This window comes from Denticeps clupeoides, chromosome 13 (genome assembly GCF_900700375.1).
Source record: "Denticeps clupeoides chromosome 13, fDenClu1.1, whole genome shotgun sequence".
In the NCBI taxonomy this organism is placed as follows: Eukaryota; Metazoa; Chordata; class Actinopteri; order Clupeiformes; family Denticipitidae; genus Denticeps; species Denticeps clupeoides.
The window spans coordinates 7,420,177-7,437,424 of record NC_041719.1 but is presented as its reverse complement, the minus strand read 5'-3'; the positions used below and the strand labels follow the sequence as shown (position 1 = coordinate 7,437,424).

The 17,248-nt window shown below is 40.3% G+C and overlaps 1 protein-coding gene across 1 annotated transcript in view; it reads right to left on the bottom strand.

The window, feature by feature from the left end:
* wdr18 (WD repeat domain 18) overlaps positions 1-17,248 on the bottom strand; it is a 43,936-nt gene that overhangs the window by 20,437 nt on the left and 6,251 nt on the right. Inside the window, exons 4-5 of the mRNA XM_029001129.1 lie at positions 13,299-13,440; positions 5,516-5,659 (exon numbers count right to left, since the gene is read on the bottom strand). Of these exons, the coding sequence (XP_028856962.1) occupies positions 5,516-5,659; positions 13,299-13,440 (286 nt within the window). The remainder of the gene's footprint in view (positions 1-5,515; positions 5,660-13,298; positions 13,441-17,248) is intronic.

Genomic DNA, 17,248 nt, shown 5'->3' with positions numbered 1-17,248 from the left:
AGGGGAGGACAAGCTGAACGAAGTCATTTGTATGCATCTCATATTCATACACGTCCACTCATATAGGACTCAAGCATTTACTGTGAGAACCCTGGTATATGATTAGGAGTGGGGGAAGAACACTACATCAAATGGCGCATGAACATTTATCCTGGTGTGTGTGAGCGTGTGAAGCTAAGCTGAAGGCAAGTAATTAACCCTCAGATGATGGCCAAAAGAAATAAATAAGAAGTCTACATTATTAGCCCCTTAAACTGTGAAAATCATTTGCTTAAATACATGAAAGCTGTCCAAAGCCATTCACTAAAAATGAGATGTCTTTGAGGCAAAAAGAATATAGGGGATTGGGAGGGTAAGGGGGGAAAAAAAAAAAAGTCTTGGCAGGATTAAATATAAAAAAAAAACCTTCAAAAAGGAACGTTTGGCTGATGTTGCTGCCCTGCAGATGGGGAATTCTCTCCCAGTTCTCCCTATTTCAGCCTCTGCCATCATCAATTCACCATGACTATTAATCTGATTGTGACTTTTCTAAAATCATTCATCACCGGCAGAACAATTCAAACAAATGACACACACACACACACACACCTTTTAACATAGACCTGGCATTTAGAGAACTGAACACCGAGTACACACTCAGAAAGAGAGGTTCATTACATAAAGCACATGAGCAAGCACATTCAGCACTACAAACAAGAAATGCAGCCTCTGTCTGTTAAATAGTAAAGGGAAAAAAACAATACACAAGTACACTGTGGAACCACAATGGCAAAAAGATGGAAAAGCTTCCAGTAACCTCTCCAAAATTCACCTTATTTCAACTCATACAAAGTCAAGACAAAAATGTTTGTCTTGGGTACAATAAAGATGGCGGCTATGTTTCTATCAACAAGACAGATTGTTGAAATGCCAGGCTTAGAAAGGAGAATGAAAGCAGAGCGTGAGACATCACTCTCCAAAAAGCCACAGTCTATCTGAGAAAAGAGAAGATGTGTGTTACAGTGAGGGATTAGCTCCAGTCTCCAGGTAATAAATAGCTAGTGATGTGGAATAAAAAAAATCATTAGACTAGACTACTAGACCAACGGCAGGCCAAATGAGCATGAGGGCGGTGTCATATTTCAATCTGAGCATCTGCCGGACTTGTTGGACTAGGGATTTGACTCTCACTTTGGATGCAAGAGGTCCTGGGTTCAAATCCCGGGTGAGACCATTCAAAGGTTCTAGTTGTGTTTACCTGGGGCACTGGTGGCCTAGTGGGTAAGGAAACAGAACCAGGACCCAGTAAGGATGTTGGTTAGAATTCCGAACCACCAAGGTGCCACTGAGCAAAGTAACATCCCCATACACTGCTCCCCGGTGCCTTTTCACTGCTCACTAAGGTGATGTGTAAAACACAGAGGACACATTTAGCTGTATTTATGAAAATAAAAGTGTTCAGGTGTTGTTATAATATACAGATTTAAGCTCTGAAAACATTCAAATGAAACTGACACTAAAATGACACTAAATAAAATATACTAAATAAGGGACAAGAACAAAATGGTAAAGTTGTACACGTAACTCTTACAGGTCACAGGTTTTGAAGTATGTGTGCAAATACACAATGCAAACCAGTGTGGGGTGTAGACAAAGGGGCAGATAGCTCAAGGACACTATAAAAAGGCTGAAAAATTGAGGTGGTGCAAAGGAAGAAAGATGCCAGAGCAGTACTGAATAATTAGTATAGGTACTAAAGTGTAAGTATGAGGTACAATAAAAAACATAGCAGAATATATACATCAGTAGTAATGTTTTCAGCTGTACTACAATAATTCATAATATATAATGAATGGAGCTATTGAAGTGACAGACCTGGGCATTTCTTTGATACTCAGCACTAATTTTTGCTGATAAAGTTCCCCTCTACATGTATGCAGATGTTCCATCAGTAACAGACATTTCCAGTTGCCAGTATCATTTATAACGTGAGCAATGTCTGGACTGGAGTTTTCACCCATTTTGTGTCTCTTTAAAGCACACTTGTTTTTCATCCAAAAAAGGGCATTTTCAATTGAACCTAAACATTTGAAGTGTTGTGTTTCAATTGTTTCATTTAAAACCAGAATAACTTGCACTGTCCCAATTTTAACTTTAATCATAAAAATGATCTGAAAACTTGTTTTCAAAGAAAACAAGTTCAAAGAAAATCTTGACAAGTTTTGAAAAGTCTTGAAAGGCAAACGTGAAAAAGTAAACAAGCGCGTCCTGAATAGAGGATCCCCACCACCCATTACTACGTAATTAATGCAGCCTGTACATAAGAAGTTAAATATTAATATAAGTTTAAATATGCTTTCTAACCAGCTCCCTTGCCTGTTTCACAACACGTGGTTTGATCAAATCAAGCCTAAATTCTGTTATATCATTGTCAAATTCACAGATAGGGGAGAGGAATGACAGAGGAAGAAAAAGAAGTGAATGAACTCTCCTTGGCTGTGGCTTTGTGTTTAGCCAAGAATAAAAGCAATAAAGGGTAATGTGTAAAGGGGTAAAGCAGTAATGTGTTAGTGCATGGTATGGAAACAGATTTCAACACAGTGCTCCACTACATTGCTCTGTTAATGCAGCATCACGTCATCAAGCCAAACTCCCTCATGCAGGGGGCATTCCAATATCATACCATAAAGAAACTTCTAGAGAGAGCGTTTCTAGGTATATGTAGAGAGAATATATATAATACTCTCTCTCTCTCTCTCTCTCTCTATATATATATATATATAGAGAGAGAGAGAGACAGGGAACTGAATATATGGAATGAAGTCTGAATATATGGAATGAAACTTGAATATATGGAATGAAACCCGAATATATGGAATGAAATCTGACGTCATACAGTAACACCGCTAATAATTCTACCAACATTCAGTATAGGACTACTGATGAAGAGATTTTTTCAATATTTCCACATCAGGCGAGCTTCCCACCGCCATTCCTACATAAACCTCCGTCTTTTAATACGGAAACGGAGATAAGTAAACAGGGAGGAATTACAGGGCAAACTAACTTCAACATTTTAAATACGATATACCAGCGCTGGCCGATCCCAGCGCGCCATGCAACGTTTAGATTCAGGCTGCACATACAGAGTTTATTCTATTTTATACTCGTCGCTTTAACGTGTAAAATCTGTACCAGCTACACCGGGTTCATCATAAACTCACCTCCCTATAGAGCACAATCAGCCACAGGGACGGTTTTATACAAATTACAGCGCGGTTCAGCGAGTTTAATTTAAGACACAAAGGTTCTGCTAACTTTAAAATGTATAAAATAGAATAGAATAAACTCTATGTGTGCAGCGCGCTTGAATTGGACAGCGCTGGTATATCGTATTTAAAATGCTGAAGTTAGTTTGCCCTGTAATTCCTCCCTGTTTACTTACCTCCGTTTCCGTATTAAAAGACGGAGGTTGTAGGTAGGAATGGCGGTGGGAAGCTCGCCTGTTTCGGTCAGTGCGGATGCTGTCGCTGCATTAGGTCTTCCACGGTGAAACATTGAATAAATCTCTATGCTGAATGTTGGTAGAATTATTAGCAGTGTTACTGCAAGCATCACCAAGAGTGTTTATTACGTCGTCGCTGCTTAAAACTGCTGCGACTGGGTTTGGTGCAGAATCACTCGTGGTGAGGAACAATTCACCTGTTTAGCGAACTAACATTCTCTAAATGGCGCCAACGGATTGGTGACGTCAGATTTCATTCCATATATTCAGACTTTCATTCCATATATTCGGACTTTCATTCCATATATTCGGACTTTCATTCCATATATTCGGACTTTCATTCCATATATTCGGGTTTCATTCCATATATTCGGGTTTCATTCCATATATTCAGACTTTCATTCCATATATTCAGTATATATTCAGTTCCCTTATTTATTTCCTGTTTGGCTTGCCATAATATATATAAATATATATATAAAAATTTACTTAATTCTCCAAAACATTAAAACTACCACAGCTGTTTAGAGCATTACCTGCATAAAATAAAATTAAATACCTAATTTATAGATTCTCTACAAAAAAGAAATCCTTTTCTGATCATGATGAGACAGCAGACAGCTCTGTGGCGTCTACTGTGAAGGAACAGTTGGTGATGAAGATTTTATGACTTGACTTCACAGACGCTAAAAAATGTTTACATTCAGCGGTCAGGGAGGTCAAGTCTGCACATCAACCATTTACAGTCAACATCAGCAGCTCATAACACATCCAGATTAGCTGAATATATTATGCCACCCTGTCACCATGAGGCAAAAGCAAATATTAAACATAATCGCTGACAAACACCTCCAGTTTTCTGTCCCCATCTCCGTGGGAGGAAATAAGATTTAAAAGAACCTGGCATTTAAATGATGAAAATGTCTTATCTCAGAAGTCAGGAAGAGACCGTGTCACACACACAGTAACATGCATACACACACACATAAAATGCCAGGGTTTTGGCTCGGACTTATTAAGATTGATTTCTATGTATATCTTGATTGAACAATTACTTAAAGACAATATATTTTTAAAAAGTATTTTAACAAAGTGATCTATAAAATAAAAATATTATTACGCACAATTTTTTCATTTTGGTGGAAATGGTTTTGCTTTCCAACATAATATTGAATATTTACATTTATAATTACATTTATAAAAATGAAATCCCTGCGCATGTTAAAATGAACAAAACAAGACAGTCAAGGCTGTCTTCATCTTGTCAGGCACAAAGACTACAAGAATCCAACCTGGTCGGAGGGAAGGTCTCCACCTCCAGTGACTACATCTGTTAAAAATTGAAAGCCTTTGCCAGGGCCATGTGATTGTAACTCAGTGACATTCCACTTCACTTTGAAGCAACAGCAATACTTCCACAGCAGCAAACGCACGAAGCAGAAACAGAGAATTCTTTCTCCGCCTGACTCATGAGGCTCCAAGTTCAGCCCACTTTCTAGTGCTGCGACAGCAGCGTTCAGAAGCACTGTCAAGTACTGATATCGAGACTTCAGAGAAACAGCTTTAGATTAAACTAACTGTGGGAATTGTGCTTGACATTCGCACTCTGCATCCCAGACACACGGCATTTAAATTTCTCTTTGACGAAGGAAAAGGGCCCATGTGTGGAGGGGTAAAGTGTGGGCACGGAATAATGCAGAGTCATGCTTGACCTCCAAATGACCTCTGAACCCTCACTTTCTGTCCTAACCCTATAACCACAGACATCCAGCAGATACAGAGAGATTACATGCTTTATCTTGTTGTTTTAGGTATTCGGCTCATGTGCGCTGTAAAAGACTTTTCCCGCTTAGGGAGTGACTGCCGAGAAACACGATGGAGCTGTGAGCTAATAGTAAACATTTCTTATGAATGAGTGTTTTTGCCAGGAACCGAAGTCCTGCCAAACTAAAAAGTGATGAGTGTTTATTCACCCCACCCTCTACCGTAAACCGGGGTTCCAGTTCTGAAATCAATTTTACAAAATCTTACCGTACTGCAAAGGGAGACTTGGTAAATGGTTCCATCGCCACCTCCACAAAACAGGAAATACTCGCAGGGGTCGAGGGTCACGGACATGATGCACACATCAAAGACGACTGACAGCAGCATCTCTCCCGAAGAGATTTCCCACAGCTGAAAGAGAGAGAAGATTATCTGTTGGCATCTGTGCCCTCGTCTCATCTGCCACTCTCAGAGTCATTAAGTAGTTTAAAGAAAAAACTTTTTAATACTTTTGCCAAAAATCATATGGCTTCTACTGCTGACAAAACTATTGGACCAATAAGGTTGCTGGGAGCAGTGATTTTATCTACCTTACAGACTGTTATTTGGACAGTGGGAGGCATTAGGGCATGGTTTTTTGCTGCCTGATCTTCTGCCAGCATGGACATATAACTCTGAATCACTGAAATGAGACACCTGGTCTGAGGAAGACCACTTTCAGATAATCCACATGAAGAGTAGGATCATTGCCATGTTTTTAGATCATCTACCTCCTGTGTAAAATGGTGTGATTGATGCCTCATCAGCGACAAGTCCAACTTAACTGTAAAATGATTCTGAAGGAAAGCCAGAGATGTATATTAAATCACCACAAGCCCACCATAAAACAAAAACGCTGATGTCAAGAGATTTGGAAATGGCTTATAACAGCATGTTCACTGTACTGTACAAAAATATTTGACTACAAATGCACACTTCTTCAAAGCTTAATGTCATCACCTCATGTGTGTAATGATTAAAAATGCAGAAGTCATGGCCATCTTCTCCACTGTCACAATCAATGTCCTGCCCTGCTCAGCTGAAGCAAGGAGGAGTGACCGTTAATCAGCCCATCAAACGTCATGGAGAAGGTTGCTGGGGATGCTCCTGGGAGCAGCATCATCTTGACCTTCTTTACCCTACTGACCAGCAGCATCATTAATTACCGCAGATCCACGTATGCTCCTTCTTTACCGCCGAGGGAGTGAAACGGCACACAATGAATAATTATGCCCAGAGGAGCACAGTATTTGGAAACCTAAAAAGAGCAATACCGCAGCTCAGACTGAAGCAGCAGACAGGCCGACCACAAAGCCTTGGTTCTGACAGGGCTACACGCATCACACCACATTTATGTGCATGGTGTTTCTGCAGCAGTTAATGAGGAATAGCTTTTCCCGAGGGATGAATCTTGTTTGGTTAACTAAAGCTACTTTGTCCATGAAATTACACTGCGATATATTTTATAGTTTCATGTAGGGCTGAACAATATTGGGAAAATATACAATATTGTTGTTGAATATTGTGATAACGATATTTCTTGTGATATAAAATTTCACAAGAGAAATGCTTTTTAAATTATTATTATTAACTATTTTAAAAAATCATTTATATATGTAATGATCATTCTAAAAAACATGCAATATATATATTCATCTGACCTAATTAAATCAATTTCAGGCTAAAATGAAACATTGTCAAGGAAGCTGCAAATATTTAGACTTCAAAACATTATGAATGACTTAAAACCCTCAGCAGATTTCATTCAAATCATTCTGATTTGCTGTTACCATAGACCTGCCAACACAATTTGAATTGCTTTCAAATTTTACTTTTTATTTACATGTAACCATACACTCATCAAGAGTGTCTTAAAACAAGAGCATCTTTTATACAAAATAATTCCTGGCCTTGCCTGTTTTTTTATTTATATATATATATATATATACACACACACACACACACACACACACACACACACACACACACACAGACAAATGAAATAAGAAAATACTATTAAACAAAGTGTACAGGCCTCAAATAAATTGGCATGTAGTGGAAACACTAACATATTGTAAACTTTCACATAAATAAAAATTTATATTAACATGTAAACATTACATGGCATGGTCTAGCCAATAGCATTATATCACCTACTTGGGAGGCAGGTAGAAAGATAGTAAGGACTAGGGCTGCACTTTTTTGTGGAAAAAGACATATTGCAATTATTGAGATCAATATTGCGATATGCGATTGCGATATGATAAAGGACCCTTGCTTGTATATCAATGAAAAGTCGCATACAATTTACTAATAGTGAAATGTTTAATTTCAAAGTGAAACATACAAACTACTTATAATAACTTGAAATGCCCAGTGCTTTCAAAATAGAATATTCTAATCATAAAAAACTCTGTACATTACTGTCGAACGACTGTTAAACAACTGTTTTGATTATATTTGGCCATTATAAAATCCCGTATTATAGTTCTTATGTTTAACCAAAACGTTGTTTGGAGGCTGACTTGAACACAGGGATGCATAGCTTTGCTAGCTTAGGTTAAGATTTGTAAACTGAGGTGAATTTCTTTAGGAAACCTTCAAAGTTTGAGAAAAGTTAACTAAACAGCTAAGAACAGTCTAAATAGTTAATGCCTACGTTTAGCCAAAACGCTGTTTGGAGGCTGACCTGAACACAGGAATGCATAGCTTCGCTAGCTATTAGTTAAGACTAATAAAACGGGATTTTAGAATGGCCAAATATATTCAAAACAATTGTCTAGCCTTACCTATGAAATGTAATCCCCGGGATCTGGTTTGGAGCGTACAGCCCCAAGCGGCACAAGAGTGAGGCATTTTTTATGCACTTCTCTCCATAGACATGTATATGCTTCACTCCACAGCAGCACCTATCGCAATATGGCGGCGACATTGACGTACGTCTACCCATATGTCTATGCGAGTCATGAATCTGACGTCTCCATTGAACCGAATCGAAAGTCATGTGACCGAACACGTCACATTCGACTGAAGTTTGACTTCAGTCAGCTCGCATACTTTGAGAGAATGACTGATATGTTGCAGATTCAATCCATGTACTAATCATTTAAATCGCAACTTTTTGCGTTCATGTAATCACACAGACTGACATCGCGATTACGATTGCGATTAAATTAATCGTGCAGCACTAGTAAGAACCCACCTGATTGGTCAAATTTGGACACACAAATGCTTGGCACATAAATTAATGCTGCATCCGAAATCACATACTACTTGAGTAGGTACTACATTTGAATTACATTTTTTAATTTTACACTTGAAAAGAACCGTTTCCCGCCATGTTTCGAATATGACGCCGCCTCTCCCACTGCCGTATGGGATAGTGAAGTGTCCATCGAATGCCTACTACAGAAGAGTAGGTATTGGCTGTTGGCACCACCTACTGACTTCCGTTCAATAAAAACTGTTATTCCGAAACCCTCATGATTGAGCTGATTTCTCCTTTCCTGACCTTGCGGCGACAGCTCGTCACAGCTCGTATATCGTGCAGACCTACTTTCATGTGGATTCACCTGCCACCAACAAGTTTGTAAAATACATACAAAAATCTTACAATCGTACTATTTGCCACTATTCATGAAATGTGGAGATTTCCATGAAGTGCAATGGTTGCTGACATTTTAAGGGGTCAGGTGTTGAAGCTGTCTTCTCTAAAGGCTGAAAAACAAACTAAGCATGCTTATTTAGGTCACAGCTCAAAGAAGCATTAATTAAATCAAAACATTCTGATCTAACCCCCTATCTGCAGTGCATATCTGGGAAATGGAAATGAACAAAAGCTGGAAGGATGAGAATATGGAAAATAAACACATCAGCGTTCACCAGATTTGGTGGGAAGTTCTTCTTGCCAGCGTATGGATAAGACTTGATTTTGGAGATCAAAGCAGGGGATGCAGAAAGAGAAAAAGAGAGAGAGTTGGAGCAACTAGCCTGTCACACATCTGGCCATGTGAAATGTGAACTAAAACTATGAGCTTCTCTGGCTACACATGAAATATTATCCAGTGCATGCTGAAAACTATACATTTCTATATTTTTTCTAAGGCAAAGCATGTAAAGCTGTGTGTTCCTTTTGTTTCCTACAAAATTCATAAATACAAGGTATGCTCAAAAGCTTCAAAGAAAGAGTCTGCTTTTAGTCACATGACATGAATACATGAAGTTTCACCGGATTTCCTGAAACGCTCCAAGATTAGGCCAAAAAGCGCTTTCACGTTCATATAAATTGGAAAGGAAAAAAATGTATAAATAAATCGCCCGCCCCGAGGTGGTTTATAAGCACAATAGCAATTACAAGGTAGTGTATGAGTCCTTAGGACCCTTAAGCACTGGCGCTCATTCGGAATATAATACTGCAGAGCTAAGAAATGCTGAGTCTTCTCCCCTAGAACCCATGGCGATAGTGTTTTAAGGCTGGTTCTTTTCCTTATTTACTAAAAAAAAAAAAAAAAAAAATCTGATTAATTTTATTTGCCCACTACACCACTGCGCAGTTCAGCCATTCAGCAAAGGTTATATTTATTAAGACTTGTGGTTTGTGCAGGGCTTCCTGGAATTCAATTACTACAGTATGTGCTTTTGAATTCAAAGCAATAAATCAATATTCCCCTTCCAGCTGTGCCTGCTCATAAACATCACTGCCTGAATTTCTGCAGTTTTCCAACATAACAGAAACATTATGTGTATAATTATGTGTAATTATACCAATGTTTCATTTAGGGTCTTCTGCTATTTATTAATAACAGTCTGCATATGTTTTATTTGCTGTACTTGTCATGTAATGCACATTTTAATAACAAACTAAACAAAATGGCTTGAGGGCCTGAACAGTGCCAAGACAACTCAGGCGGGATCTACACTGAACAGTGATACTGCTGAAGACATGCACACAAGTCAACGTAGCACACAACTCAATGTATGTCAGGGGTGAGGGGAGGCACCAACGTTTAACTTGTCCCAATCACTGTGACACAAACCAGGTAGACTTGTGTGTCATTAGGACACAATGTGAGCTGGTGCCACCCGGTGGACCTGGGGCATCGTGGGCCAGGCAAAAGTTCAGGAGGCGGGGCAGGCAGGGGTTAATGAAGGACCCCTGTGTAACAACTTTGGTGCTGTTGGGGTCCCCCCTCTGGTAGCCCCAGGAACTCTGAGGCCCTCATTCCCTGCTGCCAGTTGGGAGGTCTGCCTGGTGGCAATCCCCCTGCAGTCAGCCCCATCTGAAGCCAGGAAAAAGGAAGGAGGACACAGGGATTGGAGGTAGATGGTGGTGAGCACTCAAGACTGCTGGCGCTGGGGCACCGGGACAGGTGGCAGCCACTGTAGTGGGATGACAAAGAAGACACGAACAGGGCTGAAGAAAAAGGGTGGCTAGCTTTGGATGCCAGAGGTGGAGCACTTTTCGTATCCAATGCAGCCGGTTGTCTTCCTCATCGGTGTCATCCTCTGTCTCCCCTCCAGTGGCCATGGAGGTAGGGCTTGGCTCTGAATGGCCCATGCAGGCACTAGTGGTGAAACACTTTTTAGATCCAAACAATAACAGTCCTCTTCTTCAATGAAGCCCGCTATGTGCTGGTTCACCAACCCCAGGTAGCAGGTCGCCGGAATGGTGGAGGGGTCAGTACCTTTGGCCCACATGTCCAGTGTCCACCTCCCGAGAAGGTCAGGAGGTAGAAGTTCCCTTCCTGGTGAGTGCATGTCGGCTGCACCACTAAGATTAGTCATTTATTCTGCAATGGCATTGGAAAGCTAGAGGCAAAGGTGCACAACATGATGAAAAGGGTGAATGTGTGTGATTAGGACACGACTGTGAGCTGGTGCCACCTAGTGGACTAGGCATCACATACTACCTCTGATCCTACATATTGAATGAATACATTTTTAGTGTACACTTCTACAACACTGATATTGTTATCTTCTACTTATGGGCCACATATCTGCATAGTATTGTATTCACTCTACACTATATAGGTTGTGTTGTGGAACACTGTAAAAATTATATTGATGTGTGACCCAGAACACACACTTTGAGTAGTTTGTGACACTCTTTAAATACTTTTAAATACTTTCGTTTAGGGTAAAAAAAATAATACTCAGATTTTGCACCAGGCTTAGTCTGTGGTTTAGAAAAGATGAAATCCAACTTTTGAGCAGTGTGCGCCATACATTTAAATTATGCAAAGGTTCAGACAGACTCGTATACTGGTACATACTGCACAGGAACTTTTTGGATGAGGTTCAACTCGTTTCAAAAGGAGCTTCCAGACTCATTCCTTTGAGTAACAGAAATGTCTCTCTCACTGTTGTTGTGAAGCCATGTTGAAAAGCAGCCAGGCAACGCAGAGATAGAAATCGATAGTGGGCCCGGGTGTGAGATAAATAAAGCAGAGCGTCGCTCACTCCAGTGCTTGAAAAGCCCTGGCATCGTGACCACGGTCCACAGCCCTCAGATGTAATGGGGGTCTGGACAGACACATCACATATACAGCAGGGAGGTGACAACACCGACGTGTTTTCTTTCATTTTCGCTCTAAAGAGTGCGATCTTTGTGACATTGAGCCAGTGGGGGGGTGCCTGGCAGTGGCACATCTCCGGCTCAACCAAACATCGGTGCGAAATGCGTCCTGCCCCGCTGCCCTTCGCCGTTTAACAGCCTGCTTGCTTAAACCCAAATCCTGTTAGCACAATGTCAATGACAACAGGCTGGAAGTCAAAAGACTGTGAAATCTCTTGTGAGTCACGAGTCACCAACAGCATCTCTTTTACTAAAAGAAACGTGTTGTGCTGTGCCACAAAACCAGCTAAATGGGTCTTTTTTTTCTTTCTACATGAAAGATGCAGCATAACAATGCATCAATTATAGCAACAGAAGCCCATGTTTGGTTCTGCTGAGCACACAGTAAAAACTCTTGGCCCTTGGGTATCCACTTTCAAAACCCCCAGCCTGCAAGCTCCCCAAACCCTGCAGAAGAGTAGAAAAACTTGCCGACGCCTTTAAGTTGAGTATCAGTATTTTTTTGCACCTGAATAGTGGTGAGGAAGTGGTGGTCATGCTGTATTTACAAAGCCCAGAGACTATTGGCAGATGCCACAGAGGCAGCGTTGAAATTCTCAGAGAATTTAAAGCAGTCCACTGCAGAGATCCATGCGGGAAATTGTCAATGCATGGAGCTGGAAGAACACACATCCCTTAAATCAATGGTAACCATCTCAGTTTCAACACCCACCCAGTATTTAACCAGAGCGGTTTTGTTCAAACAGATTCGATGGGATCAAAGAGATGCTGAAAATACCACATGAAAAACAGCAGCACATACCAGCCAATGATTCTTAGCAATCCACTCCAGCTATCTGATGGCAAATGCATCAAACCACTGAAAGGATCATCTTATTTTTCATAAGATAAAATGCAGAATTAGTGTCCAAAGCCTCACACCAGGAGAGGCAATGTGCCACATGCATCACAGTGACTTTTAATTTAATAGCCAGTGGAAATATCTAGGAGTCATTAAAAAAGCATTGCTCATTAAAATTAAACGTAATTTGGCTTAGCATATTTGTAAATATTTGTTATCACATCCTGCACACTCTTATTAAAAGAATAATCCTCATGGTATGACAAACATATTAATTGGTAAAAGGCCACCTAAACAAAAAAAGCTACCAGCAAATTACAACACACTCTCTGTATGCATCTAAGATGCTAATGCCTTCTTCAATGAGCAGAAAAACTCTTACCTATAATATCCATGAAGACAATCTAAATATAATTAGAATGATTAATATTTATATTCCCATTATAAACCAGAATTTCAATATGAAGTCTGGGTATTCACTGAAGCTTACAGCCATGTTCAGTGATGGAGGGGATCCCCCTCTAAACCTCATGAATTAGGCAGCATAATCTGCAAAGCCTTCAGTCTGTCCAGGCTCGTCTCAGAGGTGGTCTCACCTTGACCGTATGATCCAGGGAAGCAGTAGCCACTCGACCCTGAGCGCCCATAAAGCCGCAGTGGATGTCAGTGATTGGGAGGGTATGGCCGGATAAGATGTGCCGGGGATCCGAGGAGCGAGACGAGTCCAGCTGTATGAGACTACAAGACAAAACGACCACATACTTTTTAATTAGTCAAACTCATCAAACTTCCAAGGGTTGTTATTGCTACTTCATGCTTATCAAGAAACCAAACATCTGTCTCGAACATCTTTTCAGCCTCTTGCTGCATATCTATTGAAGGGAAAGGAATTAATAAGGAAAATGTTCCTCTCTGTTGAACTTTTTAAGACACTACCATTATTCAGAAAGAACTGCTATATTAAATGTACCCATGACAATTTTATGAGTCACCCGTGGAGTCATCAACAAATTCACATGTGGTTACAGTTACTGCATGTGTGATCAGGTTATGCATTATAACATAATGACAGGGCCTGCCATGATCAGCAATGGTTTGAAGCTTACACCACTAAAGCCACAATTTGCAATTATGTAAAATCAGTCAGTTTTGCTTGACCTTTTCAGCAGTGAAACTGCCATTCCAGCAACATCTGCAATTAATATACATGCAAAAAATGCAGAAAGGGTGTAAAAAACATTACCACACAAATAAATAAATAAACTATTGTAGTCGTTCCAACCCCCATCATTACTTAAGATCAGGCTGGAACCATGGGTAGAACTGACAGTAATTATGGTGGTTTATATGCAGCCCATCAACCGGATGGGGGTAAACATTAAAAGTCTTTGTTTTAATGAAATCTCCACTGTGGCTGTTTGTAATGCACGGAGCAGAGAAACAGACCCCAGTACACCCCATTCTGTCAGTTCACCACGAGACGAACCACTAGCAGCAGCTCAAGGCCAACCTGCCTCAACTGTCTGACACAGACAGAACAAGTAGGCGTTTTGCATCGTATGCGTCTACCACAGAAAGTACATAAAGTGGTGGTGACTGCAATGAATAAGACATGGATGTACAAAAATGACAGTGGCAGTAATTTGAATGCCACGATTAGTCGTTACACAGCCTAGGTTTTTGTAAATAATTAATAAATGCCTTTAATGTTTGTAGTACAAATGTGTTGCAACCACTATATCATCCAACTTTACTTACATTTCGTAATACTTAGAAAAATTGCTAGAGGGAATGATTATTGATTATGTTAATTAGAGTCAAACATTGAGCTATCATTTCAAGAAGCATGGCATATCGCGAAAGTCAGAAATGTGCACACACTGCAATATTTCTGCTTGGCTACTACATAAACACACACTTCAAACATAAAACTTGGGTGCATTAGGACCAAGATATCAAGACAGACACCACAATGAAAATCAAAAGAGCTTTGGCAATAAGTTTGGCTATTCTCTAATTCCTGTGGACTCTCTAAACCCCCCCGATTAGCATTAAAAAGGAAGTGGTCAGTGCAGTCAATTTAATGAAAGTGCCTGGGACCGACCTCCACCATCCTTCACAGGTGAGAGGTGCATTATCAAGCGCTGGCCTCGGCCATCTTAGCATTCCCCTCACAGCATCACTGCTTAATTCTTCATGCTACATTGCATTTCACATTGTCCCTTTGGCAGGGAAGGTCACAGTGAGTGAGCTGGAGGGGGGAAGGACCACTGCATTTCTGAAACTTTCACCCGAAATGAAGAGCGTGACAGAGATGATTTTTCTGAAATACAACAGCCAACGCCTGAAGAGCACCAACGTACAGACAGAAGCCCATTAGGATACAATAACCAACCCTTAAATCACCTCAAAGCCCTGACAGTCCATTCATGGAATTAGCCTTTTTAATAAGAAGTGTAAAAGGCCTCACTTGTTTTATGTGTTTCTAATGGACCAATCACTCAAGATGCCCTAGACCATGTTCCATATGGACCACTTTGCACGTGCATCAAAGATCTGATGAGGACTGCTTTAATTGCCTTCTTTTGCGATTTGTTTGGCCAAGACCAGGTTACTTCATTCTACTCCTCCGGGAGTAAAGCTCAAAGGGAAAAATTGGACTGAGCATCCGAGTTGCAGAAGGTAACGGAGACTGATAATATCTTGTTTTTATTTCTAAAGGCCACTGGATCAGAGATCCTGCATTATTTATCCCCCACGTCCAGGGCAGATCATGTACTTTCCATCTCCACATGACCATTTATTGAGGCTCAAGGACCATTCCTTAAAGACTGCAGGCACATTCATATTGAAGAAATTGGAAAAAACTATGAGCAAGCAAGTATTCTAGTCCTTTTGTGTGCTTTGAATATCAGTGGACTTTTTTTCCCTAGCATTTAGAAGAGTGAAGAACAAGGTAGTCTTGTTGAAGTCAATGAAAATTCCACCTATTTAAGATTATTTAATATTAATATGATTTCCCCTAGCCGGTCTATGGTCCTGCAGTGGCTAAAAATGGCAAAAGGTGTAAAGAGTGCTTTGGCCATTCTGCTTTGCCGTTCAGACAGCGGCAGCTCAGACAGTTGGATCTGGAATTTGTCCCTTTCTGCTAAACTGTTACTTCCCGTTTCTCATGCTTTTTCTGCCCAGAGAATTTCCAACCCTTCTCCTAAAGCATTATCTCCATCGACCAGAGCATTGCAGTTGCTCGGTATTTGGATGTAAAAAATGAGCACAATTTCTTCACGTAATTTCTGTGAATGCCCACTCAACTTCTATAGGCCGCTCTCCTCCTCGTCCCGCCTATCTCCTCCTCAATAGCATTTTCAGAAACAGACATCGGATACAGTATAAGGGGACCGCTAAGACCGATATATAAAAGCAAAAAAGGCATGTCAGGGGACCTTTAACAAATGCAAGCCAAAATATATTATACTTGTCTGTAGTGCTGCACGATTAATCTAATCGCAATCGTAATCACGATGTCAGTCTGTGCGATTACATGAACGCAAAAAGCTGCGATTTAAATGATTAGTACATGGATTGGATCGGCAACATATCCGATCCATTCTCTCATTCTCTCAAAGTTTGCGAGTCTCACTTCAGTCGGATGTGACGTATTTGGTGACATGACTTTCGATTCGGAGACATATGGTTAGACGCCGCATGACGCGCTGCATCGTACGTCAACGTCGCCGCCATATTGCGACAGGCTCTGCTGTGGAGTGAAGCATATACATGTCTATGGAGAGAAGTGCATAAAAATGCCTCACTCTTGTGCTGCTTGGGGCTGTACAAACCGCTGTACGCTCCAAACCAGGGATTACATTTCATAGGTAAGGCTGGACAATTGTTTTTAATATATTTGGCCATTATAAAATCCCCGTTTTATAAGTCTTAACCTTAGCTAAGATAGGCTAATAGGCTAGCATAGGCTAGCGAAGCTATGCATTCCTGTGTTCAAGTCAGCCTCCAAACAACGTTTTGGCTAAACGTAGGCATTAACTATTTAGACTGTTCTTAGCTGTTTAGTTAACTTTTCTCAAACTTTGAAGGTTTCCTAAAGAAATTCACCTCTGTTTACAAATCTTAACCTTAGCTAAGCTAGCAAAGCTATGCATCCCTGTGTTCAAGTCAGCCTCCAAACAACGTTTTGGTTAAATGTAAGAACTATAATACGGGATTTTATAATGGCCAAATATAATCAAAACAGTTGTTTAGCCTTACCAGGGTTTGTCGTTCGACAATAATGTAAAATAGTTTTTTGTGATTTATTTAATTTTGTAGAATATTGTATTTTGAAAGCACTGGGCATTTCAGGTTATAAGTAGTTTGTATGTTTATCATATCGCAATATTGATCTCAATAATCACAATATGTCTTTTTCCCCAAATCGTGCAGCCCTACTTGTCTGATAATTCTCCAGTAATGTCCCTGCTTTATCCCCTGTGACACTGTTGTTTACCAGGATTTTGATGTTTACTGGGGCAGTGGTGGCCTAGCGGTT